The 15,911-nt window shown below is 44.7% G+C and overlaps 1 protein-coding gene across 2 annotated transcripts in view; it reads left to right on the top strand.

The window, feature by feature from the left end:
* FAM177A1 (family with sequence similarity 177 member A1) overlaps positions 1-15,911 on the top strand; it is a 78,934-nt gene that overhangs the window by 44,728 nt on the left and 18,295 nt on the right. For both annotated transcript variants that reach the window (XM_063947888.1, XM_063947889.1), the window contains exon 3: positions 7,319-7,385. In XM_063947888.1, the coding sequence (XP_063803958.1) occupies positions 7,319-7,385 (67 nt within the window). The remainder of the gene's footprint in view (positions 1-7,318; positions 7,386-15,911) is intronic.

The raw sequence follows: 15,911 nt of genomic DNA on the forward strand, positions 1-15,911 counted from the left end.
TTGCCATTACCAATTCCAGACGCTGCCGTTTGGACTCTCCACGGCACCGAGGGTGTTTACCAAGGTAATGGCGGAAATGATGATACTCCTTCGAAGAAAGGGAGTTTTAATTATCCCGTACTTGGACAATCTCCTAATAAAGGCAAGGTCCAAGGAGCAGTTGTTGGTGGGAGTAGCACTATCTCAGGAGGTGCTACACCAGCACGGTTGGATTCTGAATATTCCAAAATCACAGTTGGTTCCGACGACACGTCTACTGTTCCTGGGTATGATTCTGGATACAGTCCAGAAAAAAGTGTTTCTCCCGGAGGAGAAAGCCAAGGAGCTGTCATCTCTAGTCAGAGACCTCCTGAAACCAAAACAGGTATCGGTGCATCACTGCACGCGGGTCCTAGGAAAGATGGTGGCTTCTTACGAAGCAATTCCTTTCGGCAGGTTCCATGCCAGAATCTTTCAGTGGGACCTGTTGGACCAATGGTCCGGATCGCATCTTCAGATGCATCGCCTAATAACCCTGTCTCCAAGAACCAGGGTGTCTCTGCTGTGGTGGCTGCAGAGTGCTCATCTTCTAGAGGGCCGCAGATTCGGCATACAGGACTGGGTCCTGGTGACCACGGATGCCAGCCTTCGAGGCTGGGGGGCAGTCACACAGGGAAGAAACTTCCAAGGACTATGGTCGAGTCAGGAGACTTCCCTACACATAAATATTCTGGAACTAAGGGCCATTGCCCTAAGTCAGGCAAAATCCCTGCTTCTACACCAGCCGGTACTGATCCAGTCAGACAACATCACGGCAGTCGCCCATGTAAATCGACAGGGCGGCACAAGAAGCAGGATGGCAATGGCAGAAGCCACAAGGATTCTCCAATGGGCGGAAAATCACGTACTAGCACTGTCAGCAGTGTTCATTCCGGGAGTGGACAACTGGGAAGCAGACTTTCTCAGCAGGTACGACCTCCACCCGGGAGAGTGGGGACTTCATCCAGAAGTCTTCACGCTGATTGTAAATCGATGGGAACGGCCACAGGTGGACATGATGGCGTCCCGCCTAAACAAAAAACTAGAGAGATATTGCGCCAGGTCAAGGGACCCTCAGGCGATAGCTGTGGACGCTCTAGTGACACCGTGGGTGTACCAGTCAGTTTATGTGTTCCCTCCTCTGCCTCTCATACCAAGGGTACTGAGAATAATAAGAAAACGAGGAGTAAGAACAATACTCGTGGTTCCGGATTGGCCAAGACGAGCGTGGTACCCGGAACTTCAAGAGATGATCTCAGAGGACCCATGGCCTCTGCCGCTCAGACAGGACCTGCTGCAGCAGGGGCCCTGTCTGTTCCAAGACTTACCGCGGCTGCGTTTGACGGCATGGCGGTTGAACGCCGGATCCTGACGAAAAAGGGCATTCCGGAGGAAGTCATTCCTACGCTGATTAAAGCCAGGAAAGATGTAACTGCAAAGCATTATCACCGCATATGGCGGAAATATGTTGCTTGGTGTGAGGCCAAAAAGGCCCCAACAGAGGAATTTCAACTAGGTCGATTTCTGCATTTCCTACAAGCAGGAGTGACTATGGGCCTGAAATTAGGCTCCATTAAGGTACAGATCTCGGCTCTGTCGATTTTCTTCCAGAAAGAACTAGCTTCACTACCTGAAGTTCAGACGTTTGTGAAAGGAGTGCTGCATATTCAGCCCCCGTTTGTGCCTCCAGTGGCACCTTGGGATCTCAACGTGGTGTTGAGTTTCTTAAAATCACATTGGTTTGAGCCACTTGAAACCGTGGATCTAAAATATCTCACGTGGAAAGTGGTCATGTTATTGGCCTTGGCTTCAGCCAGGCGTGTGTCAGAATTGGCAGCTTTGTCATGTAAAAGCCCTTATCTGATTTTCCATATGGATAGGGCGGAATTGAGGACTCGTCCCCAGTTTCTCCCTAAGGTGGTATCAGCTTTTCACTTGAACCAACCTATTGTGGTGCCTGCGGCTACTAGGGACTTGGAGGATTCCAAGTTACTGGACGTAGTCAGGGCCTTGAAAATTTATGTTTCCAGGACGGCTAGAGTCAGGAAAACTGACTCGCTATTTATCCTTTATGCACCCAACAAACTGGGTGCTCCTGCTTCTAAGCAGACTATTGCTCGCTGGATTTGTAGCACAATTCAGCTGGCGCATTCTGCGGCTGGACTGCCGCATCCTAAATCAGTAAAAGCCCATTCCACAAGGAAGGTGGGCTCATCTTGGGCGGCTGCCCGAGGGGTCTCGGCTTTACAACTTTGCCGAGCTGCTACTTGGTCAGGGGCAAACACGTTTGCAAAATTCTACAAATTTGATACCCTGGCTGAGGAGGACCTTGAGTTCTCTCATTCGGTGCTGCAGAGTCATCCGCACTCTCCCGCCCGTTTGGGAGCTTTGGTATAATCCCCATGGTCCTTTCGGAGTTCCCAGCATCCACTAGGACGTCAGAGAAAATAAGATTTTACTCACCGGTAAATCTATTTCTCGCAGTCCATAGTGGATGCTGTGCGCCCATCACAAGTGCGGATTGTCTGCAATACTTGTACATAGTTATTGTTAACTAAAGGGTTATTGTTGAGCCATCTGTTGAGAGGCTCAGTTGTTTTCATACTGTTAAACTGGGTATAGTATCACGAGTTATACGGTGTGATTGGTGTGGCTGGTAGGAGTCTTACCCGGGATTCAAAATCCTTCCTTATTATGTCAGCTCGTCCGGGCACAGTGTCCTAACTGAGGCTTGGAGGAGGGTCATAGTGGGAGGAGCCAGTGCACACCAGGTGACCTAAAAGCTTTCTTTAGTTGTGCCCAGTCTCCTGCGGAGCCGCTATTCCCCATGGTCCTTTCGGAGTTCCCAGCATCCACTACGGACTACGAGAAATAGATTTACCGGTGAGTAAAATCTTATTTTTAATGTATAAAAGAAATCCTCAGCAACTTTTCCTGCATCAAAGGAATTGAATGCCCTGTTCGAAGAAACTTGGACTAATCCTGACAAAAAGTTTCAGATTCCTAAAAGATTAATTACATCCTTTCCCTTTCCTCTGTAAGATAGAAAGAAATGGGAAAACCTGCCGATTGTGGATGCATCGGTGTCTAGGTTGTCACGTAAGAAAGTCTTACCTGTTCCTGGGGAAGCATCCTTAAAGGACACGGCTGACCGTAAGATTGAGACCACTCTCAAATCTTTATACACTGCTGGTGGGGTGGCCCAGAGACCGACTATTGCTTGGATCGTTAAGGTCATTGCTAAGTGGTCAAGTAACCTAATTGACGGAATAGATTCCTTACCCAGGGGGGAGATAATTTTACTCCTACAGCATATTCAAGTCTCTGCTAACTTTATGGTGGAGTCCATAAAGGAAATTGGTTTGCTCAACGCTCGCACCACGCAGGGGCTTGTGGCTACCACAGTGGACTGCAGATGCGGATTCCAGAAAAGGCGTGGGAAGCCTACCATTCACAGGTGAGGCCCTTTTTGGAGATGAACTGGATAAGTGGATATCCAAGGCTACGGCGGGTAAGTCTACATACCCTCCTTCCACAGCAACCCCAGCTAGGAAAACCTACTCTTCTCCAACTCTGTAGTCCTTTCGGACAGCGAAATTTAAAGGCAAACCCAAAGGTGCTTCTACAGCCTTCAAAGGCAATAAAAGTAAACACAGAAAACCACCAGCTGCAGGTTCTCGGGAACAGACCTCCGGATCTGCTTCCTCAAAGCCTTCAGCATGACAGTGGACCGCACTGCCTGGAAGACAGGCAGGTGGGAGCCCAGTTACATTGTTTCCGTCACATTTGGGCAACATCTTGCCAGGATCCCTGGGTAGAAAACCTTCTCACCCAGGGATACAGACTGGAGTTTCAGGAACTCCTACCTCACAGAGTCTTCAAATCAGGCTTACCAGCTTCTCCAGAAGCAAGTATGACCTTACAGGCAGCCATTCAAAAACTGGTACAGATTAAGGTCATTGTCCCAGTTCCACCTCAACTACAAAATAGGGGTTATTACTCCAACCTGTTTGTGGTACCAAAACCGGACGGTTCGGTAAAGCCCATTTTAAACCTCAAATCATTGAACCCGTACTTGCGGGTGTTCAAGTTCAAGATGTAGTCTCTGAGAGCAGTGATCTCAGGTCTGGAGGAAGGGGAATTTCTGGTGTCTCTGGACATCAAGGATGCGTACCTTCATATTCCAATTTGGCCGCCTCATCAAGCTTATATAAGGTTTGCACTACAGGACTGTCACTACCAGTTCCAGACCCTGCCATTTGGCCTCTCCACGGCACCACGGGTATTCACCAAGGTAATGGCAGAGATGATGTTACTCCTCCGCAAGCAGGGAGTGAACATAATACCGTACCTGGATGACCTGCTGATAAAAGCACCATCCAGGGAGAGGTTGTTGGACAGCATTGTCCTCTCAACCCGACTACTTCAGGATCACGGGTGGATTCTGAACCTACCAAAATCTCACCTGGAACCAACACGGAGGCTTCCGTTCCTGGGGATGATACTGGATACGGAGGAACAGAAGGTATTCCTTTAGTTGGAAAAGGCATTGGTAATCCAGTCGATGGTGCGGGATGTTCTAAAACCAGCCTGGATATCGGTGCATCTATGCATTTGCCTTCTGGGGAAGATGGTCGCTCTGCAGTACGGAAGGTTTCATGCGAGGCCCTTCCAGCTGGATCTGTTGGACAAATGGTCCGGATCACATCTTCACATGCACCAGAGGATAAGTCTGTCGCCAAAAGCCAGGATTTCTCTTCTGTGGTGGCTTCAGCCTTCTCACCTGACCGAGGGTCGAAGGTTCGGGATTCAAAATTGGGTTCTGCTAACCACAGACGCAAGCCTCAGAGGTTGGGGAGTAGTCACCCAGGGGGAACAGTTCCAAGGAAAATGGTCAAGTCAGGAAACCATTCTTCTGATCAATGTTCTAGAGCTAAGGGCCATATACAGCGCCCTTCTACAGGCATCACATCTTCAAGATCATGCTCTTCAAGTTCAGTCGGACAATGTGACGGCAGTAATGTACATAAACCGACAGTGCGGAACGAAGAGCAGAGCTACAATGTCAGAGGTAACAAGAATTCTCCTCTGGGCAGAAAGACACGCGGAGGCGCTGTCGGCAATCTTCATTCTGGGAGTAGACAACTGGGAAGTATACTTCCTCAGCAGACACGACCTCCACCCAGGAGAGTGGGGCCTTCACCCGCAGGTGTTCGAGTCCTTAACACGTCGGTGGGGAATTCCACAGATAGACATGATGGCCTCTCATCTCAACAAGAAGCTAAAGCAGTATTGTTCCAGGTCGAGGGACCCACAAGCAGTTACGGTGGACGCTCTGGTGACTCCATGGGTCTACCAGATGGTTTACGTGTTTCCATCTCTTCCATTGATCCCAAGAAATTTTAAAAGAAAAAGGGAAAAGGTTCAAGCAATTATCATTGCTCCGGATTGATCAAGAAGGGCCTGGTACGCGGGTCTACTGGAGATGCTCCTAGAGGACCTGTAGCTTCTGCCTCTTTGAGAGGATCTTCTGCAACAGCCGTTCGTCTATCAATACTTACCATGGCTACGTGTGACGGCATGAAAGTTGAGCGTCAAATTCTAGCCCGGAAAGGCATTCCGGACAAGGTTATTCCAACCTTGATCCAAGCCAGGAAAGGGGTAACTTCTAAACATTACCACCGTATTTGGAAAAAATATGTCTCGTGTTGTGTAAACAGGAAATTTCCTGCAGTCAAATTTCAACTGGGACATTTTCTTCTTTTTCTACAGTCAGGTGTGGATGTTGGCCTACGTTTGGGGTCCTTGAAAGTCCAGATTTTGGCCTTATCCGTGTTCTTCCAGAAACAATTGGCTTCCCTCCCTGAAGTTCAGACGTTCTTGAAGGGTGTTCTGCACATCCAACTGCCCTTTGTGCCTCCCATGGCACCTTGGGATCTTAATGTGGTGCTGCAGTTTCTACTATCGGAATGGTTTGAGCCTTAACAGGAGGTAGACGTAATGTTTCTTACGTGGAAGACTGTTACACTGTTGGCCTTAGCTTCTGCAAGGCGTGTGTCGGAAATGGGGGCATTGTCTCACAAAAGCCCCTATTTGATTTTTCATGAAGTTAGAGCTGAACTCAGAACTCGTCACCAATTTCTTCCTATGGTGGTGTCTGCGTTTCAGATCAACCAACCTATTGTGGTTCCGGTGCTTACTGACACCTATGCTACCTCAAAGTCCTCAATTTCATCAAAGTCCTTGGATGTTGTGATGGCTTTGAAGATCTATGTGAAGCGGACAGCTCGTCACAGAAAATCTGACTAGCTGTTTGTTCTCTATGATCCCAAGAAAATTGGGTGTCCTGTTTCAAAGCAGTCTATTGCTCGCTGGATCAGGCTTACTATCCAGCATGCTTATTCTATGGCAGGATTGCTGGTTCCTAAAGTACAGGCCCACTCTACTAGGTCGGTGGGTTTTTCCTGGGAGGCTGCCCGGGTTGTCTCTGCTTTACAGCTCTGCCGAGCAGCTACTTGGTCGGGTTTGAACACGTTTGCTAAGTTTTTTAAAAGTTCGATACTTTGGCCCCTGAGTACCTTCAGTTTGGTCAATCAGTTCTGCAGGAACCTCAGCACTCTCCCACCCGGTTTGGGTGCTTTGGTACATCCCCATGGTACTAATGTGGACCCCAGTATCCTCTAGGACGTAAGAGAAAATAGGATTTGAATTACCTACCAGTAAATCCTTTTCTCGTAGTCCGTAGAGGATACTGGGCGCCTGCCCAGTTCTTCGTTAAGTAATGTTGTTAATTCAGCTTTTGCTGTTCCTGTTCAAGTTTGATTAGCATGGCTTTCCTTGTGTTTGTGTGTGCTGGTTCAAATCTCACCACTGTTCTGTTACATCCTTCCTCAGGATATGTCCGTCTCATCGGGCACAATTTCTAGACTGAGTCTGGTAGGAAGGGCATATAGGGAGGAGCCAGTGCACACTATTGATTTCGTAAAGTGCCCAAGGCTCCTAGTGGACCCATGGTACTAATATGGACCCCAGTATCCTCTACGGACTACGAGAAAAGGATTTACCGGTAGGTAATTAAAATCCTATTTTTATCTTGTTTATTCAAATGTGAAAATGAAATTAATGTTTGTTTGTTTGTTTGTTTGTGTATGAGTAAGAGGCATACATTATATATACCTTATTTCCAGAAACCTTGGTTCATGTTTATATTGTGCTATTTTCCCTCTAACTCTCACTAGGTAATTATGTAAGAAGTATAAATTAGGAACTGAAATGTTTTTGTTTTTGTGTTTTCCTGCAGTCAAAGCTAACGTGGGGTCCATATCTCTGGTTTTATATGCTGAGAGTTGCAACGTCCACACTTTCAGGTACCTGTTTATGTTTTCTACCTGAAATGTTTGGGGTGACTGAAATGTTTGGGGTATATTCCGTGTTGTTGGACGTGCTGCTGCACTAAGGGTGACCATACCTATACGTAATAGCAATTCCGTTAGGCACAAGGTTTACCACAGCTCTTTGAATGCGCTGCCGGATTCAGCTGTGGGAACCCTGCACGCTAAGCCCCAGAGGATGGATTCTTCCATGCAGTTTCAGCAGCAGAAAGGCAAAATCTGGTGTTAAAATATAGACTCATGGGTGGAGATGTAATAGGGTCTGAGATCGCTGGAGGTGCCGGCTGATCGTGGACATTTTTGTTAAAGGACTATTTATTTACAAGGCATGGTTTGTAAGTGTCCCTTTATAAAAATGTATATCTAAAGAGAGCACATAGATTCCAATATCATTTTATCTTTATAAAGGTATTTTTCATTTCTGTAACCATAAATTGCTATTTCTAATGCATATTTACCACTTTATAGCTATAGAAACCCTGCAATATCTAGTATACAACTATATAGCTCCAAATAATCTCAACCCAGGGCTTCTCATACCAACATGTACATATATAAGAGAGCGCATAAATTATTTAAAAACAATTTATTGCACATAAAAAATTACTTTAGCAAGCTTAATCCATTAATTGCTTATTCATATGCATGAAAACACCAAACAAGCTGAAAAAAAGCAATACAGTATATGGCAATACTCTGACACAGATTATTTGTATAGCAGTCCTTATTCTCCAACTCCACTACAATTGCATATACTTCCACTCTTTAAATTTCCACTATTGTGGCTAAATTAGATAATGTCCACTGCAGTGTTACTTTGAATACTTCTATACGCCACTTGAATGGATGGAGTGTTATTTTGTATCTAAGAACCGTTATTTTGTATCTATGTATCGTTATTGTGTCCAGATCCAGTTCTAGTTATGAAACTGTATGCCACTTGTATATACTCAGCAGCGGCTGATGTTGAACTCTTGTATACCACAGTTTGTATGAATTCCTGCCAGTAAAATCGGTGCAAATTGTATATCTCACCTCACCGTGACCAGAGATTATGTTGTTAGGCTCCGGAAAAAAGCAGTGCCCGGCTGCAGCAGCCCGCCGCTGGATGTTCCCTTGCTGGAGTCGCATAATTTACGGAGTAGGTGAACCTCCTCACTCTGGCCTCGGTTCTATGTTTCTTATTAGAGGGAGCGGCACCCGGCTGCGGCTGCACGCCGCTCGACTTCTCCTCGTCGGTGCCGCTTAGAAAGCTCCTCACCGAAGTTGATATTTAGTGATGCTCTGGCAGGATAGTGGATACAGCCGTCCTGAGTATGTAGGTGTCCCCAAGCCAAATATAGGGGTGTCCTTAACGCGTTTCTCCATTACAACAGAACGGTTTCATCAGAAGGTATACACCAGTTGTTCCCACTCTGATATTTAAACGCACTGTCCTCCAATCATGTGCTTAGAAACATAGAATTTGTCGGCAGATAAGAACCACTTGGCCCATCTAGTCTGCCCCTTATTTTTTTTTTTTATATTATTTTTTATCACTAACCTTATTTGATCCGTATTTCTTTGTAAGGATATCCTTATGTCTATCCCATGCATGTTTAAATTGCTCTACTGTCTTAGCCTCTACCACCTCTGATGGGAGGCTATTCCACTTGTCCACTACCCTTTCTGTGAAATAATTTTTCCGCAAATTTCCCCTGAACCTCCCCCCCTCCAGTCTCAGTGCATGTCCTCGTGTCCTATTGCTTCTCTTCATTTGGAGAATGTTTCCCTCCTGTATTTTGTTAAAACCCTTTATATATTTGAAAGTTTCTATCATGTCTCCCCTTTCCCTTCTCTGCTCCAAACTATACATATTGAGATTTCTTAGTCTTTCTGGGTATGTTTTGTGATGTAGGCCATGCACCATTTTAGTTGCCCTCCTTTGTACAGTTTCTAATGTATTAATATCCTTTAGAAGATATGGCCTCCAGAACTGAATACAGTATTCTAGATGAGGCCGTACCAATGACCTATACAGTGGCATTATTACTTCTTTCTTTCTGCTGCTGATTCCTCTCCCAATGCAGCCAAGCATCTGACTAGCCTTCCTCATTGCCTTGTTACATTGCTTACCTGCTTTTAAATCATCTGAAATAGTGACTCCTAGATCCCTTTCCTCCTCAGTAGTTTCCAGTATAGTGCCATTAATACTGTATTTAGCTTTAGGATTTTTGAGACCCAAGTGCATGATTTTGCATTTTTTGGCATTAAACTGTAATTGCCAGACTCTTGACCATTCCTCTAGTCTACCTAGATCCTCAATCATTTGTTTTACCCCACCTGGTGTGTCTACCCTGTTGCATACCTTTGTGTCATCTGCAAAAAGGCATACTTTCCCTTTAATGCCATTTGCAATGTCACCAATAAAGATATTAAAAAGCACTGGTCCAAGTACAGATCCCTGGGGTACTCCACTGGTAACATTTCCCTCCTGTGAATGCACTCCATTTACCACAACTCTCTGTTTTCTATCCTTCAACCAAGATCTTATCCATTCAATAATCCTAATATCCAATCCCAAACTTTCAAGTTTATTTAGCAGTCTGCGATGTGGAACTGTGTCAAAAGCCTTACTAAAGTCTAGATAAGCTATATCCATGGCTCCACCTTTATCCATCACTTTAGTCACACAATCAAAAAAGTCAATAAGATTTGTTTGACATGATCTCCCCCCAGTGAATCCATGCTGTTTGGGATCCTGTAAATTGCCGGATTTGAGATAATCTACAACTCTTTCTTTTAAGAGTGTTTCCATCAATTTCCCTACTACTGATGTAAGACTCACTGGTCTGTAGTTGTTTGCCTCTTCCTTGCTTCCACTTTTGTGCAGTGGGACTACGTTTGCTCTTTTCCAGTCCCCTGGAATTTCTCCTGTAGCTAATGACTGGTTGAATAATTCTGTCAATGGTGCTACCAGCACCTCTTTAAGTTCTTTTAATATCCTTGGATGTATCCCATCTGGCCCCATAGATTTGTCCACTTTCAGCTTTGAGAGTTCTGTTAGGACCTTCTCCTCTGTAAATGTACTTGTTTCATTTTCCTGACTATCCCTGCAACTTAACTGTGGCCCCTTTCCCTCTCTTTCAGTAGTAAATACTGAGCAAAAATAATCATTAAGATGATCTGCTATTAAATTGTCTCCTTCAACAAGACTCCCAGTGTCCGTCTTTAGTTTTATAATTCCGCCTTTTGTTTTTCTCTTTTCGCTTATATACCTAAAAAAAGTTTTGCCTCCTTTACCCACTGACTGGGCCATTTTCTCCTCAGCTTGTGCCTTTGCACATCTGATTACCTTCTTTGTCTCCTTCTGTCTAACAAGATATATCTTTTTGTCTTCATTATTTTGTGTCTGCTTATATTTCCTAAAAGCCATCTTTTTTGCTCTCACAATATTTGCTACTTCTTTTGCAAACCACACTGGCTTCCTTTTCCTTGTGTTTTTCCTAACAGTTTTGATACAAAGGTCTGTTGCCTTCAATATTGCACATTTGAATGTTTCCCACCTCTCCTGCACTGTTTCCAAGTTCCTCCACTCTGCCAAAGAATCACTTACACATTTTCCCATCCCTACAAAATCAGCCTTCCTAAAATCCAACACCTTTGTTTTTGTATGGGACGAGTCAGTCTCTGTCTTAATGCTGAACCATACTGCTTGATGATCACTGGATCCCAGGTTTTCACCCACTTTTACGTCCGATAATCTGTCTCCATTTGTAAGTATTAAGTCTAATATTGCGTCTTTCCGAGTGGGCTCCCTCACCAATTGGTGGAGGGATGCTCCCTGAAGGGAATTTAAAATGTTCCTACTTCTAGTGGAACTAGCAACAGACACCTCCCAGTTTACATCAGGAAGATTAAAGTCTCCCATGATTATTACCTCTCCTTTTAATGCCATTTTAGTTATGTCCTGCAATAGGTTCTTGTCAAGTTCCTCTTCCTGACCTGGTGGCCTGTATATCACGCCAATACGAATAATCAACTTTTCCCCTGTTTCTATGGTCACCCAAAGGGCCTCAGTTTTTTCTTCAATACTTTGTATTAATGTAGTATTTATGGCATTTTTTACATACATTGCTACCCCTCCTCCGATTTTTCCAATTCTGTCCTTCCTAAATAAAGTATATCCCGGTATAGCTATGTCCCAGTCATGATTTTCATTGTACCATGACTCTGTAATTGCCACAATGTCTAGATCATCCCTTGTCATTATTGCAGTTAGTTCTGGGATTTTATTTCCTAAGCTCCTAGCATTTGCACACATAGCTTTTAGAGTTTTGTTTGTGCTTTTTCTGTTCCTAGCTATGTTCTTCTCTCTGCCTATTTTTATTTGGTTTTGATCTGAATTATCTTCTGTTGCTGTGGATATGCTTCCTATTCCCTTTGCCTGCAGAAACAATACCTCTGTGTTGGGGGAGCAGATTTCTTTATTCCTATTTAGCTCACTGCCCCCCTTTGTTAGTTTAAATAGTTCTTGATGAAGCATCCAAACTGTTCAGTTAGTATTCTCGTTCCCCTTGAAGATGGGTGCAGGCCGTCACTTTTGTATAAGCTCCTATCTTGCCAGATGATGTGACTATGGCCTATAAATCCAAATCTCTCCTCATTGCACCATGTCCTTAGCCAAATATTGAAGTTTCTGATGCAATGAGTTCTGTCTTCCCCTCTGTGTACTGGCAATACTTCTGAAAAAGATACAGTGGTTGCCACCTGCTTCAGAGCAGTCCCTAACTTCCTAAATTCATCTTTTACAGCCATGAGTTCAGCATTTGCCAGGTCATTTGTCCCTAGGTGGACAATGACATCCACCTCCCCATCTTTTCTTGCTGCCTTCACAATTCTTAGCATGCGCTCTTTATCCCTTGGAACTGTGGCTCCAGGTAAGCACCTTACTTGTTTCTCTACTTCATTTGCTTTTCCCAGATATATTCCTCTAATAATGGAATCTCCCAAGAGAAGTGCAGTCCTTTTTGGAGATGCAATTTTCCTGTTCCATTTCCTGTTCCTATAGTTGGTAGATGTCCCCATATCCTCCTGTTCTGTAGTGCCTCTATTAGTTGTATCTTCCAGCCCTGCAAGAGTAGCAAACGAGTTTTGCAGTGTCACCGCTTGCGGGAGGTGTCTGTGTCCCTCTGGAAATCTCTGCCCTTGAGAGCCCACAGTAGTCCAGGCAGAATGTCTTCTGGTGGCTCTCTGAGGCAGTGGAGGCTTCAAGGACACAGACATCCTACAAATCTCAGCATGCAGTTTTGCTATCTCCTCCTTCAGCAGAGAAAATTGCTCACAGATTGGACAGCAGCTGAGTCTCCACGCTGCCTCTTTCCAAACAAATGCTTTACATCCATTGCACTGCACAAGGCCAAACATTGTATCAGATGTGAATGGTATTGCAAATTTGTGTGTTACTTGGTGTATTTTAAAACTCACCTGTTGCTGTATTCTAACTCACCTGCTGCTGTTTCAAACTCACTTAATAAGCCAAGCCTCACTTTATAATGCACGCCTCTCACAAAGAGCACTCATTATAACATACAGGTGTACTACAGGTGTTATATGCACAAATAATCTTATACCCAAGACAATGTTTAGTATAGCAATACATTATAGGATCCATGTCCCTTATAGATATCTCAATACAATGTACTACACATATTATAATTTATTAATATAAATGTAAAAATGAACTATAAAAAAACATTAGCAATCATGGCAACACGCAGGTCCAGAAAAAAAAAAAAAAAAAGTATTTGAGAGCAACATGACAGATAAATGGATGTGAGACATCTCTTATTATTTGTGGCTGATATAGCTGAGTGGTTAGAGCTGCTGCCTAGCATTTCCCAGCCCTGGGTTCGAGACCCACTTCCCACCATTTTCAATTTTAGTTTATTTAAATTATTTAAATTTTACTCTTTTTATTTAATCATTATTCTTAAATACAAAGAAAAAAATTAATATAATCTATATACATTTATTTCTTACTTGGTTATTCTCTCTTCCATTATTATCTCAATACACCATCCACTCTATATCTGCATGCACCACTCTTTCTTGACCCCTACCCAGAGTATGACACTTCTAACTCATATTAAACTACCCCCCTCCTCTCTCTCCTGTCTCTAAACGGTCCTTCCTCGCATGATTTATACAAGATTTAGATGAATCAATAATCCTCATTTAAAAAGCCCGATTAGAACATTAACATGCTAGTAATGGCAGACATAGCCAACTACATATAGCCCCAACAGACAATCAACTACCCCAGGTGCTCAGCCCACTTGTAACTTCAGCACTCCTATTTTGTGTGTGTATGTATGTATGTATGTATGTGTGTGTATAAATATATATATATAATGTGTGTATGTATATATATGTGTGTGTGTGTATATCTATATATATATCTATATATATCTATATATATATCTATATATATATATATCTCTATATATATATATATATATATCTCTATATATATATATATATATATATATATTTCTCAGACGTCCTAGTGGATGCTGGGACTCCGTCAGGACCATGGGGAATAGCGGCTCCGCAGGAGACAGGGCACAAAATTTAAAAGTTTGACCACTAGGTGGTGTGTACTGGCTCCTCCCCCTATGACCCTCCTCCAAGCCTCAGTTAGGTTTTTGTGCCCGTCCGAGCAGGGTGCAATCTAGGTGGCTCTCCTAAAGAGCTGCTTAGAAAAAGTTTGTTAGGTTTTTTATTTTCAGTGAGTCCTGCTGGCAACAGGCTCACTGCAACGAGGGACTTAGGGGAGAAGAAGTGAACTCACCTGCGTGCAGGATGGATTTGCTTCTTAGGCTACTGGACACTAGCTCCAGAGGGACGATCACAGGTACAGCCTGGATGGGTCACCGGAGCCGCGCCGCCGACCCCCTTGCAGATGCCGAATAGAGAAGAGGTCCAGAAACCGGCGGCAGAAGACGTCTCAGTCTTCATGAGGTAGCGCACAGCACTGCAGCTGTGCGCCATTGCTCTCCGCACACTTCACACCAGCGGTCACTGAGGGTGCAGGGCGCTGGGGGGGGCGCCCTGGGCAGCAATGTAATATACCTATTCTGGCTAAAATATATCACATATAGCCCCTGGGGCTATATGGATGTATTTAACCCCTGCCAGGTTCCAAAAAAAAACCGGGAGAAGAAGCCCGCCGAAAAGGGGGCGGTGCCTATTCTCCTCAGCACACAGCGCCATTTTCCTGCCCAGCTCCGCTGCGAGGAAGGCTCCCAGGACTCTCCCCTGCACTGCACTACAGAAACAGGGTAAAAACAGAGAGGGGGGGCACTTATTGGCGATATTTATAATATTTGAGCTGCTATAAAGGGAACACACTTATTAAGGTTGTCCCTATATATATTTATAGCGCTTGGGTGTGTGCTGGCAAACTCTCCCTCTGTCTCCCCAAAGGGCTAGTGGGGTCCTGTCTTCTATCAGAGCATTCCCTGTGTGTCTGCTGTGTGTCGGTACGTGTGTGTCGACATGTATGAGGACGATGTTGGCGTGGAGGCGGAGCAATTGCCTGTAATGGTGATGTCACCCCCTAGGGAGTCGACACCAGAATGGATGGCTTTGTTTATGGAATTACGGGATAGTGTCAGCACGCTACAAAAGTCGGTTGACGACATGAGACAGCCGGCAAACCAGTTAGTACCTGTCCAGGCGTCTCAGACACCGTCAGGGGCTGTAAAACGCCCTTTACCTCAGTCGGTCGACACAGACCCAGACACTGACACTGAATCCAGTGTCGACGGTGAAGAAACAAACGTATTTTCCAGTAGGGCCACACGTTATATGATCACGGCAATGAAGGAGGCTTTGCATATCTCTGATACTGCAAGTACCACAAAAAGGGGTATTATGTGGGGTGTGAAAAAACTACCGATAGTTTTTCCTGAATCAGAGGAACTGAATGAAGTGTGTGATGAAGCGTGGGTTACCCCAGATAGAAAACTGCTAATTTCAAAGAAGTTATTGGCATTATACCCTTTCCCGCCAGAGGTTAGGGCGCGCTGGGAAACACCTCCTAGGGTGGATAAGGCGCTCACACGCTTATCAAAGCAAGTGGCGTTACCGTCTCCTGATACGGCCGCCCTCAAGGATCCAGCTGATAGGAGGCTGGAGAATACATTAAAAAGTATATACACACATACGGGTGTTATACTGAGACCAGCAATCGCCTCAGCCTGGATGTGCAGTGCTGGCGTGGCTTGGTCGGAGTCACTGTCTAAAAATATTGATACCCTGGATAGGGACAGTATTTTAATGACTATAGAGCAGTTAAAGGATGCATTTCTTTATATGCGAGATGCACAGAGAGATATTTGCACTCTGGCATCAAGAGTAAGTGCGATGTCCATATCTGCCAGAAGAAGTTTATGGACGCGCCAGTGGTCAGGTGATGCGGATTCCAAACGACATATGGAAGTATTGCCGTATAAGGGG

Source organism: Pseudophryne corroboree, chromosome 12 (genome assembly GCF_028390025.1).
Source record: "Pseudophryne corroboree isolate aPseCor3 chromosome 12, aPseCor3.hap2, whole genome shotgun sequence".
Taxonomy (NCBI): Eukaryota; Metazoa; Chordata; class Amphibia; order Anura; family Myobatrachidae; genus Pseudophryne; species Pseudophryne corroboree.